This window comes from Pogona vitticeps, chromosome 13, assembly GCF_051106095.1.
Source record: "Pogona vitticeps strain Pit_001003342236 chromosome 13, PviZW2.1, whole genome shotgun sequence".
Classification (NCBI taxonomy): domain Eukaryota; kingdom Metazoa; phylum Chordata; class Lepidosauria; order Squamata; family Agamidae; genus Pogona; species Pogona vitticeps.
Genome location: NC_135795.1, coordinates 9,061,956 through 9,081,006, shown reverse-complemented (window position 1 = coordinate 9,081,006; position 19,051 = coordinate 9,061,956). Strand labels below are relative to the sequence as shown.

Below are 19,051 nucleotides of genomic sequence, written 5' to 3'. Positions count from 1 at the left end.
ATTTAGAACCGTGGTTCCCAACGTTGGGTCCCCAGACGTTCTTGGACTAAAACTCCCAGAAGACTCCTCCGTTCGCTGTGCTGGCCAGGATTTCTGGGAGTTACAGTCCAAGAACATTGGGGGAAACCACTGACTTAGAGGATGACCTCCATTGTTCAAATCTGTGACTTTCTTATCTGCTGTGGTGTTGCGCGGTCTCCCCTTGAGGCCGTGACGAGCCATCAGTTCTTCACTGGTGGCCATCTGCCAAAGGCCCTGAACGGGGCTTGGAAATCTCCATTTCATAGAACCGGACCCCCAAAAGAACCCATTTTTCGGCTGAGTAACCTCCAGTTTAGAACGAGGAAGCACGACTTCATTTTGTTTGTTTGTTCTGCATACCGACCCATCAATGCAACACAAGAGTCTGGGCAGTTTACAGCATGGTGAAATAAAATGCCGCAAGAACAATAAGATTATAAATAAACGATTTTTTAAAAAAACACACACCACGAATCACAAGAAGAAGTGTATTATTTCAGCAACAGGCGGGACACAAAGCGTGAGCCGGCGAGATCGCTATGGAAGGCCTTTCTCTCTCAAAAGCAAGGTTTTGAGATGCCTTCTAAACCTTGGGAGGGAGAAAGCCAGGAACAGTTCCACTGGGAGATGATTACAGAGAGTTGGTACCACAGCAAAAAATGAAAATAAAGGCCCAACCTCTTCTAGAGGATTTCCTGGCCTCCCTTGGAGCATAGCCTGGGAGGATCTGGTAGAAAGATGCTCTGACAAGTATCATGGATCCCATATCATGGAGGGCTTTGTAAGTAAGCATCAAAACCTTGAAACTGACCCAGCAGGTAGACGGTGGACAGAAGCTAGAATTCGGGGTGATCAAACCTGCTCACCTCGGCCGCCCATCTGGCAACTGCATTTTGGACCCACTGTGGTCTTGGGGTCAGCCCCCAGGGAAACCCCACCAAGTAGCAGTGGGCATGGATCAAACGTAGGTTTCTGGGGTTTGGCACGAAATAGTCTCTAGGAAATCCACTTTTGTTTACGAAATCATTAGGAAATTAAATGGCGCATACCTTCCATCCTGATTTTTTTTTAAAAAAACACACACACACCAATGCTTACACACCACCAGATCTCTCTCCCTTCTTTGATTCTGGAACATTAAAAAATGAAATAATGTTTTTGCCACTCAGGAAGGGAAAGGAAACAGCAGCTCGTGGTCTAACTGTTCTCCTACAGCTGTTTTGGATTACAAGTCCCATCACCAGTTCCCTAGTCCTTGCTGGCCTGTGGCTGATGTGCACTGTGGTCTAAGAAAGCCTTTTATTCCAAACGCTTCATTTTCTGGGATCTCTGGAAATATTTCCTTGGGAACTGGTCAGTCTCAATCAATTTTCTTCCTTTCTTTCTTTTCTACACATCCAATACAGAAAAGTTACAAATTCAGGGGGGGGGGGGGGAAGAAGATAACCAACACACTAAATCTTGGAGCAACCGGAACAGAAACTGCCTCTCCGCACGCCTTCGGTTTGGTCCTGGAACATTATTTTGTCCCCTGCCTGGAAATTATGGATAAAATAAGAGCTGAGATCCAGTAATAAGTTCAAACTAGAGTAGGCCCATTCAGCCAGTGTGGATCCGGAGAGTGGATAGTTATGTAACTTCCATTGATTCAACTGATCTACTCTAGTTGTGGCTTACGCCTGGATTTCAACTATATGAATGCTTTAAAATGCAGCATTCCAAGCTGTGGGGGCAAAATCTGTCCCCTCCTGGTGTTGCCATGGTGCAGTTCCCCATCAGCTCTGGCCACCTCGACCCATGGTGATGATGATGAGGAATACTGGGAGCTGTGTCGTCCAACAGCATCTGGACAACTTTTTTTGCTCACTCCTTCTCTTGAGTTTTGGGATCTGCTTCGGGTAGAAGCTGGAAACACAGAAGAATGCATATGTAACAACTGGTATGTTTTCTTTGGATCTGGCGGACCTCTGGGAATTGTAGTCCCAAAAATTTAACTTCTTCAACGTCAAGTGGTGCTTGTCTAGCCATTGTCTCGTCGCGCCATGGAACCTGTGATGTAAAACTGGACGAAGCCGAGATTCATGTGAAGCTGAACGTTATGGAGTTCCTGGGAGATGAACTTTCCTGCACCCGGGCTGTGCAGGGGAATTCTGCGTGGCTAGCGGGAGGATTATGGGAACTGTAGTCAAACAAAGGAACCGTTTCCAAGTTTCGAAAATGGGCGGAACCTGCAAGTCTAAGGACGTAACCCCTACGGTAGAAAACAAACTTGGCGGTTTCGTGTCCAGTAAAGAGAGGAAGCTAAAAATGGAGAGAATAGGCCATTCATCACAGATGATAGTTTCGCACCCTCAAGGATGCCTCTTCCTCCCTCCCTAGAAAGGCTACTCTCTCACCAAACAGGGCAAAATTGAGAGATGCCCAGCCGGATCGTAGGGTGCGTCTCTGTTTCCTGCCCCCCCTTCTTCGTGCCATGCTTTTTGGAAGACAACAAGCCGTGCCAAAATATCTCTTCCATTAAAAGCCCCTTTTCGGGCAAGACGGAGCCCCTAAAATTATTTACACCGAACAACAGTCAGGACTGAAAGCGGGTGCTGGGTTTCACATCACCCGGGTGCTCCCGCACACACTGCTGCCTGTCATGAAGGCGACCTCATCCTGCAAGCAGCGGAAACAGAAAGCAAGGGGTGCATGCGTGTGGGGTTTTTGTGTGTGTGAGAGAGAAAACAGCATGTCCTTGAATGTTCCAGGGGTACAAAACGGGGCGTGAAAAGTGTCTTCGCCTTCCTGGGTCTACCAGCGGGATGCAAAGATCCGGCGCTTCACGGTTACACCTTATGGAAGGCCCTTTGCCAAATAATTGGAGGCATTCTGAAACGGGTTGCTAAAACGCAGGAAGTTTTCTCCCTTGGGAGGCAGCGAGGGTGGCCCTATGTCCCTCTTTAGGGTGGATAGTCCTCCATTTGAACAGCGGTCAGAAGACAACCATTTTGAAGCTGCCCTCCAGCCCAGGCATTTTAAAAATGACAAATAAATAAATAAATAAGTAAACAGCCATAGGGCAGAATATGAAGGGATCTGGAAGTTCTCTGTCCACAGGTAGCCCCACCTGAACCACAGGCTCCACAGGGCACCTGGCCACACGTTTATCCCTAATTTACAGGCAGAGCTGGAAGGGAACCTACTGGATCCCGTCAAGGAGTCCCAGTGCAGAATTGAACTCCCAACCTCTGGCTCTCCAGCCAGAGACCTAAACCATGGAGCTAGCCAACCATTCTGACCTTCTGTTTAACTTAAGGAAATCATTTCTTATTTGGCTGCTCAGGGGTTTAGGTGACTGGCAGGTTCGGAGTCCCGATTCCCCACTGTACCTCCTGGGAGTAAAGCCAGCCTGGGGGGCCTTGGGCCAGCTGCACCGTCCCAAGGTTGCCCCCTAGAGGAAGGGAATGGCAAACGACTTCTGAATATCCTCTACCTGGAAAACCTTGGAAAGGGTGACCATAAGTCAGAATTAACTTGACAGCACATCATCATCATCATCATCATCATCCAGAAATTAGAATATGCATCTGTGCCCTCGTTTGCTTTCCCTTCTGGTTAGTGGCTCACCTAAGCAATGATCACTAACTTCATCCAGTAAAAGGGGGGATTGGATTAGTTTTGTGAAGAGTAATATGACTCACGAAAGTCATTGGTTATCTCCAATTAATTCAGAGTCGTTGGCAACACCAGCCGCTGGAGAGCAAAAGTCCAGTTATTGGTTACCATCAACCATTCAACACTCTGTAGGCACTATATGTGATCGTGCCCACCCGGGTATCTCAGTGTTTATATGTGCAGACATTGATGCCCCCGTGTCCATGAAACAGCCGGACGTCATGGTGTCAAAATTAGGCTGGGATCTTTTGTTCCTAAATCAAAAGATATGTTTCCTCCATTGTTCCAGTTTACAGGCCACAGAGATGTTCCAGGCAATGAAGAACTGGGGTAAAACTCAAGCCCAAGACCTGTTGCTACTTCAGAGTAAGGGGTGCTTCCTGTCCCTGTTTTGTGCCCAGGAAGTGGCTAGCTGGACTTTTGGTCAATATTTGTGATAGGTTAGTCTCCCGCACCCCCACTGAGGACAGCTGGCGAGGTGTAAAAAAGGCTGCACAGCTCTCACAAACACACACCTCCTATTCTTCTAACTACTTGGTGCGCCTTCCTAGTGTGGGACGTGTGTCCCATCAACACTGGGCCAGCTCATCTCTTAATTAGCTCCTAATTGCAAAGAATCTGAGAAACAGTAAGGATAGGTGGTAGCTGGCTGGACAGTTCAATGGTTTCGGTCTCTGGCTGCAGAGCCAAAAGTTGGGAGCTCAATTCCGACACTGGGCCTCATGGGAGAAGCGCCAGCCTGGGTGACCTTGGGCCAGCTGCACAGTCCCAAGGTTGCCCCCTAGAGGAAGGGAAGGGTAAAGCACTTCTGAGTATTCCCTATCTGGAAAACCCTGAAAAGGGTCACCATAAGTGAGAATTGATGGCACAATATTATTATGATTAAGGATACGCTAGACAGAGAATGCAAAATACTGTATTTCACCTTCTTGAGCATCCAGGAAGACCCGACAAGTTTAGGACTGGGGATTCCTACCCCCCGCTGTGTTTTCAAACCAAACATTTTATGAAGAAAGAGTTGTAACAGGTGAGTAATAGCGGCATTACAGGATCCCCTTGGGAGAGCTCAGAAACCGGGCCTTTCAGCCCAAGAAGGGTTTCTGAAGAGGGTTTCATTTGCATTAAAAGGATGTGAGGGGAAACCCCCAGGAAGCAGAGGGTAGAGACTCTAATCAAATCAGGTACTAATCATAGAACTCTCGAGCGAAGACGGCGGTGACTGGATCAAGGCACAGAGGGAGATGACCGAACGCGAGGGAAAGCTCACCTAAGGTCCAGGAGCAGAGAAAACGTAAGTACGTGCCCCCCCCCCTTTCTTGTTCATGGTGGTGGGGCTAGGAGGACCTTTGGCTGAGACCTGACCAGGTTGCGATGGGCTCAGCCAAGCTGTGTTTATCCTAGGCCCAGGCATTGCGTCAAATCTTGTAACTTTCACAGTTGCCTAGAAGTGAGGATTTCACCCGGTATAGCCTTCTCTGTATCCTTCATTAAGTCAAAATGCCGTGTTTCTTGATCACGGGCAAGATATCGCATTGACAGAGGTGGGAGACAAGATGGCGGCAGGCCATCCCACATCATGGACAAAGACCGACCAGACTGTTGGATGAATGTGGGCATTTTTTTTTTTCAGCAATGGGATGGTTTTCTGCACCCCACAATGATACACCAGACTCTTTTAAGGGTCCCAGAAATGGTGTAGGCTGCTGTAGATGCAGTGCTGTAAGTAAACCAACAGAGGGGAACATCTGGACAATGCATGATCAACATCTGGAAGGCAACCACTGTTGACTTCTAGTATATGTTGCTTGAGGTAGTCGCACCACTCTGCCTTGTGATAAGGCCAGCCCTGGTGGCTGCCCTTTCACCATGCCATCATCATCAGGATGCAAGGATTTGAGGGAAAGGTGAGGAAACCATTGGCAGTTCAAAGGTTTTCGAGGGAGCCATGACAGCTTAATTGATATTCCCTTTCTGGTTGGTCCCACTTCCTCTGCGTTATGGTCAACGTAGGGTTGACCTACGTTGGGTCAACGTAGGGTTGAACCTTTGGGTTTCTTCTGCCACTGGGTCCATTTCTGCACAACTGTCCAGAGAGGAAGAACCAAACCATTCTGCTCAGAGGTGCTCTATCTTCTCTGCCTTGTCCCATTTCCATGCACAAAGCAGGCAGGGGAAATTATATGCAAGAGGAGTGGAACCAGGTGGTCACCTTTCAGCCTCACGTGTCACCAGTGACACTGACAGCTGCCTCCAAAACTGATGAATCCTACACTTCCTTCCCTCTTTCATTCAGATAGAGAAAGGTTAACAGAAATGAACACATTTGAAGCAAATTTTAAGGGCAGCAAATACGCAGGAATATGCAACATAGCTGCCTGTCTATGTAATGTCAGAGGTCTAGGACAGTGGAGGTGCCAAAGCACAACCATCCAGCCGTGTGACATCATGGTTTAGAGTCCTGGATGAGGATACGAGAGTTGGTTTCAAATCCCTGTTCTTGAGCCAGTCACAAACACTTGCTCCTGTCGGGCACAAAATGGCGGATACAGTGAAGGCTCGGCTGTTGTGTGCTGTGACATCAGGGCATGAAATGAACAAGGGGGAATCTCTTTTTTTAAAAAAGAAATCATCAGATCTCCAGAAAGGCCATCCCTGTAACACTCCCGCCTTTCTGCGAATAAAGGGTAAAGGAACTCTTGGTCTGATTCCCCGGGGTTTAGCTCGCTTTATCCCACTTTAAGGGCAACGTCGCGTGCACACCAGAAACAAAAACCTGTCCTGCCCGTGCAGTTGTGGTTTCAGCCAGCCCTGATTCTGAGAGCGAGTCGGTATGAGCTTTCAAACCCAAAGAGCGTGAGCAGAAACTAGTCAGTCGACCATGTTGGATTCGAGATGACAGCGGCATCATGTAAGCCTCAAAGAATTGTCCTTCTGTGGCAAATTTCCTTCCTTCCCCCTCATGCGCCTCGTCCGCTTGGAGTATTATTCAGCCAGACCCCAATGCATGCAACAGCCAGCCAACACAGGAGAGACTCAGACAAAAACTGTGTTTGTTTCACACTGGATGCCAAACGACCTCAAGATTTTGCTGTGTTTCTTTGACCTGGTAAATATTTATTATTTAGCTGCATGGCTCTTCTACTGCCTGAAGCGACTCAGTTATCAACCGCGATCTAATAAAAGTTTAATTACAAGAAGTGCCATCCAAAGTCCCCCCCCCCTTGATGAAAAATACACCGTCCAGGATCTTGTATATGGCTCCAGATTCTGGATGGTGTTTTATTAAGTCTAGGCCTGTTGGACTAAGTGTGCAGCCTCAGAAAGGTTACTTTGGGGGACTACATATCCCAGAATCCGCAGCCCTAAGATAGGAAATGTGACACCTTGTGGTATACAGCGTACAAAATGCTGTCGGCCGCGCATGCTGCTTGGAGTGGCTGTTCCAAATGGCGACATTTCGAACTCGGCTCTGACCGACATAGCCACGAGTCATTCTGCCAGGGGGATACTGGGAACTGTAGTCCATGAATGTAACTTTTGCAAGCTCTGCCTAGAGTGTCATCCTTGGATTTACAAAGTAAAGTTCCTGAGGTTTAGTGAAAACCAAAAATCAAAGAGAAAGTGCCCCCCCCCATTTGTCAATACTGATAGCAGTAATACAGTGAAACTGAAACATGTTAATAAGGAGTTGCGCATTAATGGCACCCTACCCATGGTGCTGGAGGCATGTCATCTCAGATCAGGGCCGACCCTACCGTTAGGCAGAGGGAGACGGCCATCTCGGATGGCAGATCCTTCAGAGTCGGACATGGCACTGAAGTGCTAGGAGATCAAGCTCGGTGAGACACATGGGCTCAAGTAGCCCCTTACTCTGGCAGAGTGAAGAAGGCGGTCGTGTGGCCCACGCTGGAGCGATGTTGAATTGCCCGGCTGGCCAGTTCGTCTGCGTGGAACTGGAGGCAGCACCATTTTGTCCATTGTCTCAGGCAGCACCAACCCTGCCTTCCCGGCGGGGCTGACAGGAAATCCACGAGAGAAGCAAAGGCTTAAGTTCTCTGAAGTCGTTCGGAAAGCATGCGGAGCCCCTGTGCGTTGATGGGAAGGCGCCTGTGCTTTCCCTCTGGGGTCCCTGTCATTGCGCACTGCCTGAAAGCAGGCGGCGGTTGTAGCCCTAGAGGCTTCCCCCCCCCCTCAGCTGGAACCCTGATTTTGTTCACGGCCCGGCTCCCATGGGGAGCCCGAATAAACAGAACCGTTTCTTCACAATGTTCAAAAGAGGGAGATTTGAATTTTGGGTAACTCCCACGAGCTGCTCAGGTGAAGTACAGGGAGTCACAGAAAAGAATTAGCTTCAAGTCCTGCAGTTAGCCCACCCCTTTTTACTCATCCACTGGCACATCCTGTGTGCTCTCAAAATCCTTTGAGTAGCTCCAGGTGCGCTCAAGGAGCCAGGAAGATCCTAAGGTAGCCCAAATCATTCTTGGCTGTCATGGGAAGGGAGGGCGGAACTCTATGTTTGACGAGGACCTATTTAAAAAAAGAATAACATGCATCGTCATGCGTGCTGTGCATCAAGGAGTGTTGGGCGCACTTCAATCCAGCTTTACCTTGGTTCATTTTCGGCATGCAGGGTTCTTCCCCCCCCCCAATAAATAACTATTTTCCCACCTGCAATCTGAAGGGGTGGGGTCTGTTCCGTAACTTCAGAACTTGATATCACCTCCTTCGGCCGCAATCCGAGACAGACAAGCCCAGCTAGACGGAATCCTTTCCGTATCTTTGGGGCAACTCCAGTTAAGGCCCTGTTGCTTTTCTTAAATTTAAAAAAAACATATGCACTGGACCTCACATGTCCTCCCCCCCCACCCCCGCTGACACAAATGAAGTTTGTTCCAGTTTCCATCATCCTCAGCCAACGTGGCTCAGGGTTTGGGGGGTTAATGGGATTTGTAGTCCCACGACATCTGAAGAGTCACACATTTCCATCCCTGTTGCAGGGATCAGATCAGACTAAACAAGGCGCTGCAGAAAAGGGGGAAAAAATACCCCCCTCAAAAGCATCGGAGGACAAGGAGATGAGAGGGTTCCTAAATGATGTCAGCCCTCGGGCAAAGAGCCTGACAAACAGCCAGGTTTTAAAATAAATGAAAACCTAGGACAGCTCCCCCCCTCCCCATAAGAGGTTCCTATTTTCCTAAGTTGACAAGGAGCTCCTTTGGACAACATCCTTGAACAATGAGGGAGGCATTTCCTTAAATTTCCTTTACCGCTGTGCTTTTTTTCACTGTCTTCAAGAAAAGTCTTAGAACTTGGAAAGTTACTTTTTTAAAAATTAAGGAGTTACAGTTATTAGTCCCACATTCTAAAAAGGGCTTAGAAGTCAGCTTTAATATGTTTATCCTTAATTTGCTGTTGTTACAAATCGTCAAATCATCTCCACGCTAGGAATGAGCCACTTCCAAAGTGTCTGTTCAGCTGTGAGGAACTCAAACCGGTGGCTTCTTTTAGACAGTCAATCCGCCTTGCCTTGGGCCCTCCTCTTTTCCTGCTGCTTTCCCCCTTTCTCAGCGCGATGGTCTTCTCTAAAGACTCCTGGCTTCTCACAAGGTGCCCAAAGTAGAGACAGCCTCCATTTCAACATTTTGGTCTCCAGAGACGGCTCAGGCTCGATTTGGTCTAGGACCCACTCGTTTGTCTTTCTGGCGGTCCAGGGCATCTGCAAAGCTCTCGTCCAGCACCACATCTCAAACAAATCCATATTTACTTCTACTGTAGAGAGGATTGTTGAGAGCATGCAACGTTCTTGTGCTATTTGATTCCACGCTAACAAAAAGATCATTTTCTCTGGGCTTTGCGATCAGCAGAAGAGGCTCTGCTTTCAACCTCGCCAACTTCAGAGGCATATTTGGTGAAGAACTTTAAGGTCTTTTTGGTGGCTACTCTTACACTCTTTGGAACTCCTTGCCAAGTGATCTTTGGTTACTTCCCAGTTGTCTTCTGCTGGCATACACCAACCTTCATCAACTAATTTGACTGCTAAGAGCAGGGTTTTAAAGAGTGTGTTCATTTTTCTATTGCCTAATGCCGGCTGGATCGCTCAGTGAGCTAAGCATCTGGTTGAGGAGCCAGAAGTTGGGAGTTTGATTCCCACACTGTGCCTCCTGGGTGGCCTTGGGCCAGCTGCACAATCCCAGGGATGCCCCCAGAAGAAGGGAAAAATAAACCACTTCCAAGTACTCTCTACCTAGGAAATCTTGAAAAGGGTCACCATAAGTTAGAACTGACATAATGGCACATTATGATTGTGATTGATGGCAACTGCTATTTTTAATTAAGATGTTTTAACGTATTTTGACCGCATTTTGATTTAATGTAATAGGTAGACATGTGTTCTGTTATTATACTCTAATTCTTTTTATAATTCTTCTAATTCTTAGTTGTTGGAGGTTTAGTTATTGTGCAAGGCAGCCCAGGCCCCCTTCTTTTCAAAGAAAAATAGGATATAAATCAAAGTAACCAACTCCATGCAAACAGATCAGCATTCATTCAGAAATTCAAAAACCTAGTTTGTCTTCTTCTCAGCATATGAGGACATGCAAAGTTTGTCCTTCTCATTCTGGAGATTATTCTGAGCTACCTGGCAAATACCGTATTTTTCATGTATAAGACTATAATTTTGTCTAAAATCTTTAGACTAAAAATTGAGAGTTGTCTTATACACAGAAGCTGAGGAGAGACCAAAAACAAGCAGAGGGGAAAGCAGGGATCAAAGCGATCCTGCAGCGCTTTGATCCCTTTTCCCCTACACTTGCTAAGCCCCACTTAGATTTCTTAAGTTTGGGTTAGAAAAGTGGGGGTGTCTTATACATGGGGGAGTCTTATACACCGTAATTTCCCCATTTTCAAGAACAGATCTTTCTGCATTTCTGTAAAATCTTGGCTCTCTTCTTCTTCTTCTGCATAAATTGTTACAAAATAATACCGGATGGGTTGCTCGCATCTTGCTGACCCATTGTCCCGTTCTTTTGTGCTTGCTGTGGGTAGTGGATGATTTCTGAAAGGAGACCAGGATGACAGAGACATTTTGTGCAAAGCCTATGTCTATGTGTATACTCACATGCACAAATTCTGCCTGGTGGTTTGCTCGCATTTCAGAGAAGAGAGGTCTCAGGGGTGTGGGGTAGACAGCCTATCTTGGCCAAGGAATGAGACAGTAGTGAGATTTTTTTCACATCCCTACACCCATCCAGAATTTATTAAGCACAGGATAATGAAGGAAACAGAATCATTGTCTTCCCATTGATAGAATCTCAACTTTGTTCCCACTGAAAGTATCTCAACTTTGAAATGTCTACGTAACGGAGATAAGATGGAGGATGATTCTGAATTCTTGTCACCCCATCAAAAATCAGTCGTTTCCAGAGGTTCTCACCCGTTTCAAGTCTTCCCTGTGTCCTTATGGACTATGCCCTTAAACCCAGCAAGAGAACTGGTGGTCCTTAACATTTTGTTGGGCTCCAAATCCCATCATCCTTCAACCGTGCAGCAAATGGTAAGAGTTGCTGTGAGCAGCTGACCAATTATGCTGAGCTGCCCTGAGTCTTCCCCCACCCCCTCAGTGGGAGAAAGGCAGCAGGGAAATAAATGTGAAAGATATAAAATAAGCAAAAATAAATAAGAGGATATTTAGTGCTGCAGTCCAAGAATGTCTGGAGGGCTACGTGCAGAGTTAATAAAATTATTAAAAATGATCTTGATTTTTGCTCTTGAATTACTTCATGCTCTGGGTCCCATACTATCATCTTATCACTGCCCTGTTCTGGATGACTTTAGCCAGCCACATTCATTTGGTAAGTTTCTGAGCCCATATCATCCTGGTCTTATTCATGCCTGATTATAACTCCGTTTCAAGCCCATCTGATGGTACTGGACCATTTCTCCATTCCAGTAGGACAGGCCTAGTGAGTATTTAGAACACAAGGGGTCTCCAGGGAAGGCGAGGGCAGAATTCAGCCTGAATGCCTGGGCAGCTACTGCCCTCAGGGTTAGCAACACAAGTTAACAATCATGGACCAAGGGCCTAACTCTGTATAAACTCACTTTTTTTATGCTGTGATCTCTCATCAACCCACTAGTCTCTGGCTTTGGAAATTCTGCGTATCACTTTTGTTTGTTCATCTGTTTTTACTTCCTCAATTTCGCAACTCCACTTCACGTATTTCTGGAAGAAGCGATAAAGCAGATGAGCAGTCTGTTAAGGATGCAATAATAATCATTGGGGTTGGTTACGTTTTGTCTTTCTGGGTCAGAAGGATGAAGGTTCATCGAATTCAGGATCCTCCTCCCACAAAGCTGGCTGGATAGCTCACTGGTTTGGGTCTCTGGCTGCAGAGTTAGAGGTTGGGGGTTTGAGAACATCCAGCCTGGGTGGCCTTGGGCAAGCTGTACAGCCCCAGGGCACCCCCTAGAGGAAGGGAAAGGTAATACAGTGGTGCCTCGCAAGACGATTGCCTCACTGAACGATTAATCCGCAAGACGATTAGTTTTTGCGATCGCTGTTGTGCTTCGCAAGACGATGTTTTCTATGGACGATTTTGGCAAGACGACGATTTTTCCATTGGAACGCATTAAATAGATTTCAATGCATTCCGATGGGGAACCACGTTTCGCGAGACGATGTTTTCGCAAGACAGCGTTTTTCGCTGAACAAATTAACATCGTCTTGCGGGGCACCACTGTACACCTCTGAGTATTCTCTACCTAGAAACCCATGAAAAGGGTTGCCATAAGTCAGAAATGACTTGATGGCACATAATGATGAAGATTTCCACATACGTCAAATAAAAATTTGTTCACTACTTGTTTATTAGTTCCATTTGTATTAGAACTTTCCTTCAGTAAGTTCTAGACAATATAGGTAGCTTTCCTGCTCACGATGTAATCCTCAAAGCAACCCTTTAAAGTAGGATGGAAGGACACAAGAGAGAAAAAGATTAACTATGATTATTTGGTACAGTTCGAGACCTACTTGACACTTGAGCCCAGATATCATAAATCCCAACCCAACATTGGGATCTCTGTATCTCCCTCCCTCAGGGAAGCCAAGAAATGAACACTAACATCAGCCACCATCATGGTGCAGAATCACCCAGTGATCAAAGGGGTACCTCTCGGGCCAGGGCGATGCATTTTCCACCTTCTGGTGGAATTTAAAACTTTCCACTTGTTTTTCTGCAAAGGGTTTCCTTCTGGCCCCGAGAGCAGCTGCAGGTGGGTTTCACGGTAAAGAACGGGCGCAGGCGGGGAGATGGAGCCAAAAAGGGGTGCAACTGAAACCTTTCCTTTCATGTGTTTGGTTTTTTTTTTAAAAAAAATGGCCGTCGCCCAGCTGTTTTCCTTCTTCAGAGAGAAAAGGTACCAGGACTGCTGTTTTTCACCTTTCAGGGTCGGGGAGAGGAACAGAAGGGGCACAATTCTGATTCAAAATGATCTGAGAAAGAATAAATTTTAAAAAAACAAATCCTCCAACTCAGCTCCAAAAAAATTGAAGCTGCTTTACCTAATGAAACAAAGCCTTCTTGGCAGGGGGGCAGCGGAATAAAACATCCATGCACACATATTAAAATCCCACCATCCTGTCTTCACCTTAGAAGCTGGCTAGATAGCTCAATGCTCTCTATCTGGCTAGAAAGATCGGGAGTTCAGTTTCCCTCCTGAGAACAGAGCCAGCCTGGGTGGCCTTGGGCAAGCTGTGCCATCCTAAAACACCTCCAGAGGAAAGGAATGGGTAAGCTACTTCTGAGTATTCTCCACCCGGAAAACCCTGAATAGGTCAGGATTGACCTTGATGGCATGTGATTATTAAAGCTGGCTGGATAGCTCAGTGGTCTTCATATCTGGTTGGGAGTTCAATTCCCCACTGTGCCTCCTAAGAGGAGAGCCAGCCTAGGTAGCTTTGGGCTGGCTACATAATCCCAGGATGCCTTCAGAAGAAGGGAAGCATATCTGAGCGTCGTCTACATGGCAAACTCCGAAAAGGTTCACTATAAATCAGAACTGACTTGATGGCATGTGATGATGATGATGATCATCATCATCATCATCATCATCAGGTAGGAATTTTCATAGATATTGGTTTCTTTCTCCTGAACCGCAAGCTCATCTCGTCAGTATGGAATGTCTCTTCCTCCGTTCACAGGCCTCCCCAGTTCAAGAAGTTCGGGGCGCCGGCGGACCATGCCGTGCTCCAAAGCGCAGTACTGGGATGAGCTGCTCCAGAGCTGCAAGCCATGCCGGCTTGCGTGTCACGCGTCCAAGTTCAAAGCATGCGCTGACTTCTGCAGTGAGTACCATCTTAAAGCGAACTCTTTTGCTTTGAACACAAGGCGTGGGCAGAAAACGCTCAGCAACTGCGGCGGTTCTACCAACAAGGGTGGGTTTGTCTGGAGAGGCCCTCGCCCTTCGAACTGCTGGATAGCCCAGTGGGCTGCAGATCCAGAGGTTGGGAGTTCGATTCCCCCCTGGGCCTCCTTGACACAGGCTGGACTTCATGATCTATTCTATAGAGTCCCTTCCAGCTCTGCAGGTCTAAGATGGCAGAGGTGGCCACAGAGATCTTGTGGGGCAGGATCCCAGGATCCCCCAGCTGCAGTTGCTTCCTCTTCTTAACCTATCCCCCTTCGCAGCTGGTGGACACGATTCACCGGGGACACAGCATCTAATTCGCCACCCAATCTCCTTTCATTGCAAAGTCTAATTACACCTTGTGTCTCTCCCCATTGGGAGTGAGTGTTGGAGATTAAGGCGAGGGCCATCTCGCCATGCAGTTAAACAGCTGCTACAAAGCATGTTTGGAGAGAAACCAGGAGGGTTATTCTTATTTTTTTCTCCTTTGTTTAGTTAAGCAACAGAAAGGTCACTTTTCTGGGGTACAACTCCCAATTTCGAGAAATTGTCGCTCCAAAAAATAACCCCCCCAAGCTCTAATGTGTTCTGCTTGGAAAGGACAATAAGTCTTGTTCCAGTACTGCAGACAAATTCCCAAGCGCTGTGTATGCTCAGAAACACTCATCTCCCTGAATTTGCTGCCTTCTGGAACGGCATCTCCCAGATTGCCACAGACAGGGAGGCCGGGCATTTTCCCAAACTCTGTTTCTTCCAAGGACCAGTGGTTTTGAGCCTCTCAGCGGCACAGTTACCACGCTGCCTGAGCGCTGCGATTTCATAGCTGGACAGGGGTAGACCAGTAGTTTTGAAAACTTCAAAATCAGGACGTTAAGACCAAGCTGGTCCCTTTGCCAACGGAACTCAAGGCTACTGCTCTCCCCGTGGCTATGAAAGCTGCGAGCCAGGAAACGAAACCGGGGCCCCTAAAGGCTATTTTGACTGGAACAAAGAAGGGTCAGACCCTATTGGGGGGGGGACCTCCTGTCTTTTCTGCTCTCGGTTGATGGCTGCAAATTTAACTCCTCTTGGGTCTCTTTCTCAGGCTCGGTGAACTGCAGCAAGCGCGTCGGTTTCTACTACGACAGCCTTCTGAGAGAATGCATCAGTTGCTCCAGCGTTTGTGGGCAGCACCCCACCGAATGCCAGGCTTTCTGCTTTAAAACGACCCCCCGGGTTGTATCGGATGTCTCCTCCGTTGGAAAGCAGGGTGCGAGTCTCCTTCTTTGGGGGGGGTTTGCAGCCCCAGGACACGAGATCCATTCACCGGATCTCTGGTTATATGTTGTTATTGCATGCCGTCAAGTTTCTTTTTGACTTATGGCAACCCTATGAATGGGTGACCTCCAAAATGCCCTGTCCTTAACAGCCTTGCTCAGCTCTTGTCATCTCAAGTCTGTGGCTTCCTTTTGGGAGCCAGCCCATCTCACATGGGGTCTTCCTCCTTTCCTGCCGCCTTCCAACTTTCCCAGCATGATGGTCTTTCCAAGGGAATCCTTCCTTCTCACGATGTCATGAGGCCATATAGGGATGACTGACAGAGAACAGAACGGAACTGTTTTGACTACAACTCCCATGCTCTCTCAAGAATCCTGGGACTTCTAGTCCCCAAAGGTCACTTTTCCGCTTTGTGGTCTTGTCACCCTTTGCTGCTGCATCTTTGTGGTTTATTTTAAGCAAGGGCTGATGAATTTTTTTGGCCAACAGTTTTTTAGAGCTGTCATCGGATGCGTGGGTCACCCTGGCTGCGACTCCTGCCCCCATCTCTCAAGCCTCCAGAGAGCACAACATTCTCCCCCCTCTCTTTCAAACAGTGGAAAGGATTGTGTCCCAACCGGTCACAATCAAACTCTTAATTGTTTATGACAATACAGGCAGCATCCAGAACCAAAAGAGGGAGAGACGGGTGGGTGGGTTTCAGGAAAGGATCAACAACATGAGCTAGAGAGGTGCCCCTGGGTGGTTGTGACATGCGGTGTAGAAAAAGGGACAACCACCACCTCCCCACTTGCTCACCGTAAAATATTCTCTGTTTGCCAAATTAATAGAATTCACCCGGATGCTTGCAAATTAGACCCGAGTTAGCTCCATTACAATGTGTAATTGGATTTATGGAAGCTGACATGCAATGGGGATCGGGAGCAGCTCAGAGCACTTTTTGAAAGAAATGAGAGCTACAGAAGCAGAGTCTAGATGACACTAAACGCATGTGTCAAAACAAAGAGCGGTTGCGTCACGTCGGCGAGTTCTGGAATGCAAGCCTGGCTTAGTATTTCCCTTAAGAGAGCTTGGGAGAGCTACCTGCTAAGGCTTAACACTCATAAAATCCTCCAGCCATACAAAAAACATGAAAGCATTTATTATTATTAATTATTATTAATTATTAATTATTAATTATTAATTATTAATTATTAATTATTAATTATTAATTATTATTATTATTATTATTATTATTATTATTATTATTATTATTATTATTATTATTATTATTATTATTATTATTATTATTATTGTGGGGAAAAAATCAATTTTGCAAAACTCTCCTCGTCATGTCTTCTGGGGGGAGCTTTCTTCTGCACGGGAAGTCAGCCGCTCTGCAAAATACGGGGTCTCCGCCAACAGGTTTCACTGCTTGAGGTGGCCTCGTCTCCACTCAGACGCACGGAGAAGCCCAGCCCTCCAAACCCATCAAGTTATTTTAGCATAGGAGGCAGGCAAAGGTAAAGGTAAAGGTTCCCCTTGACAATTTTTGTCCAGTCTTGTTCGACTCTAGGGGGCGGTGCTCATCCCCGTTTCCAAGCCATAGAACCAGCGTTTTGTCCAAAGACAATCTTCTGTGGTCACATGGCCAGTGCGACTTAGACACGATCTTCACATCCTTGGTAGTAAAAAAAATAACTAATATGTGCCCACTTTTTGCTAGGTCTAGAGTAACTAGGAAGCGCTTTACCGTTCCCTACTTCTGGGGGCACTCTTGAGGCTGTGCAGTTGACCCAAGGGGACCTAGGCTGGCTCTTTTCCCAGGAGGCCCAGTGGGGATTCGAACTCCCAACCTTAACTCGAAGCAACCATTAGTAACTGTATTTTCTCGTTCTCCCTCTTCTCTTCCCTGACCCCCCCCATGCCATTTTCAGAGATTCTCGGCGCCACTTTACCGTCACCAGCTGCTCTCCGCAATGCCCAGTGCAGGATGGATTTTGGATGTGACCCATGGATGGTGGCCTACGTAGTCCTGGGGCTCTGCCTTTGCTCCCTGCTCTTCTCCTTGCTGGTGACTTGGATTTACTACAGAAAACGAGGGGAGGAAATGATATGCCGGGCCAGCACTGCAGCATGTCGCAAAAAGGGGGAGAGCAAAAAAGGTGCATCTAGTTGGATCGCATGATTTGGATCTGCTTTTTCAGGGTTTTCTAGGTAGAGAGTACTCAAAAGTAATTTGCCCTTCCCTTCCTCTAGGGGGCAACCTTGGGACTGTGCAGCCTGCCCAAGGCTACCCAGGCTGGCTCTATTCACAGGAGGCACAGCGGGAAATCAAGCTCCCGACGTCTGGCTCCACAGAACCACTGAGCTATTAATTCCTTCTTGGTTCAGAAAGCTTCTTCTGTAGACAAAAGCATTCTAAGGGGTGGCGAAACAAGTTTTATTTGTTTTAATATTTAAATGCTAGTTTATGCATTTTACGTCTTTGTGGAACCGACACTGAATGATCAGCATATTGCTTTTTTAATCGGGAGGGAGGTCTGTGTGAAAGAACATTCTCATAAATGATTTAGTCAGTTCAAAACACAGTAGGGCCCTCATATCCACAGGATCGGTATCCACTGATTCACTTATCCGCTGCCTGAAAATACTTTTTTAAAAACCCAGAAGTATGTATTCCTATGTATTTCCAGGGTGTTTTTTATCCAGAACTGGCCACTAGAGGAAGCTGGATACCTTGCAATGTATAGCGCTTGGTGCTTCTATGTTTTTCAGCATTTGCAGGGGGGCTTGGAAATGACCCTCTGTGGATACTACGGTCCCACTGTATATTTCACTTCTTCTTCTGCTAGGCCAGAGGGACAGTGAGAATGGAGATTCTGTGGAGGCCAGACCCTCCCCACTGGCCCATCTGTTGAGAGGTTTCCCTGGGGGTTCTTTGCTAGGAACGACAACCCGCTGGAGCCACTTCCATGCTAACCATGCACATGGAACGTCTCTTTCAGAGGGTCTAATGGAAGCAGGAAGCGGATCCAGTGGCAGCCGAACCCCAGAAGCTATCGAGACCTGTGTCTTCTGCTTCCCGGAAGCAAGTCCTGCTGTTCAAGAGAGCCAGCCATGTCCCAGGACTTACCAGCTTGGGATGGAAGGGGATGTTGCCCTGACAGGAAACCCGGGAGCAATTCCAATCCCTGAAGACGGCCACTTCCAAATCATATGTTCTCCCTCCCAAGAAAAGATGCACGTGACTTGAGCTTGACTGTGACGGGGAAGTGGAGGCTGCAGGATCAAGGCCTGGCAAGCCGCTCACAATCCCCATGTGAAAGCTGCTTAGATCTTCTGAGATCCTTCTCATAGGCAACCCCATCCCACCCCCCAGGGCTTCCTGCCTTGTACATAATCCTTAGCATTGGGCAAGTAAACGATTTTCAGATTGAGCCACTACAGGCTGCAGGTGGTCCTGGTGATATTGGAGGCACGCAGGGCTGAATTTCATCCCCCATGGAAAGAACTCCACACACATAGAAAGCCAGCAGCTCAGGGAAGCTATTTTGCACCATACATTTTTTCCTGCCAGAACAACTGCTTACCTCTGTGTTTTCACCGCCTTTCCTGTCTCCACATACCTGTATTTAACAACGCTCTAGGTGGAAGGCTACATACAGCTTTCTCTTTAAAAATAATGACGGGGAGAGGATAAAAGTAACCAACAAAGGCAATGACCATCTAT

At 47.2% G+C, this 19,051-nt stretch overlaps 1 protein-coding gene across 2 annotated transcripts; it reads left to right on the top strand.

The window, feature by feature from the left end:
* Positions 1–4,822: 4,822 nt before the first annotated feature.
* On the top strand, positions 4,823–18,765 carry TNFRSF13B (TNF receptor superfamily member 13B). 2 transcript variants are annotated; one of them, XM_072982527.2, is made up of 5 exons: positions 4,823–4,969; positions 13,877–14,020; positions 15,167–15,331; positions 17,256–17,483; positions 18,327–18,765. In XM_072982527.2, exons 2-5 carry the CDS (start codon positions 13,915–13,917, stop codon positions 18,572–18,574), a joined length of 747 nt encoding a protein of 248 aa, XP_072838628.2. In that variant the 5' UTR covers positions 4,823–4,969; positions 13,877–13,914; the 3' UTR covers positions 18,575–18,765. The 2 variants fall into 2 exon arrangements, with proteins under 2 accessions (XP_072838628.2, XP_072838629.2); XM_072982528.2 differs by having other exon boundaries at positions 4,863–4,973.
* The last annotated feature ends 286 nt before the right edge of the window (positions 18,766–19,051 follow it).

What these genes read in the sequence shown, in the direction of transcription:
- TNFRSF13B (XM_072982527.2), top strand. Translation starts at nt 13,915, where the DNA reads ATGCCGTGCTCCAAAGCGCAGTACTGGGATGAGCTGCTCCAGAGCTGC. An exon ending in AGCATGCGCTGACTTCTGCA is followed by an intron (nt 14,021 to 15,166) that starts GTGAGTACCATC and finishes TCTCTTTCTCAG; the next exon opens with GCTCGGTGAACTGCAGCAAG. An exon ending in AAAGGGGGAGAGCAAAAAAG is followed by an intron (nt 17,484 to 18,326) that starts GTGCATCTAGTT and finishes CGTCTCTTTCAG; the next exon opens with AGGGTCTAATGGAAGCAGGA.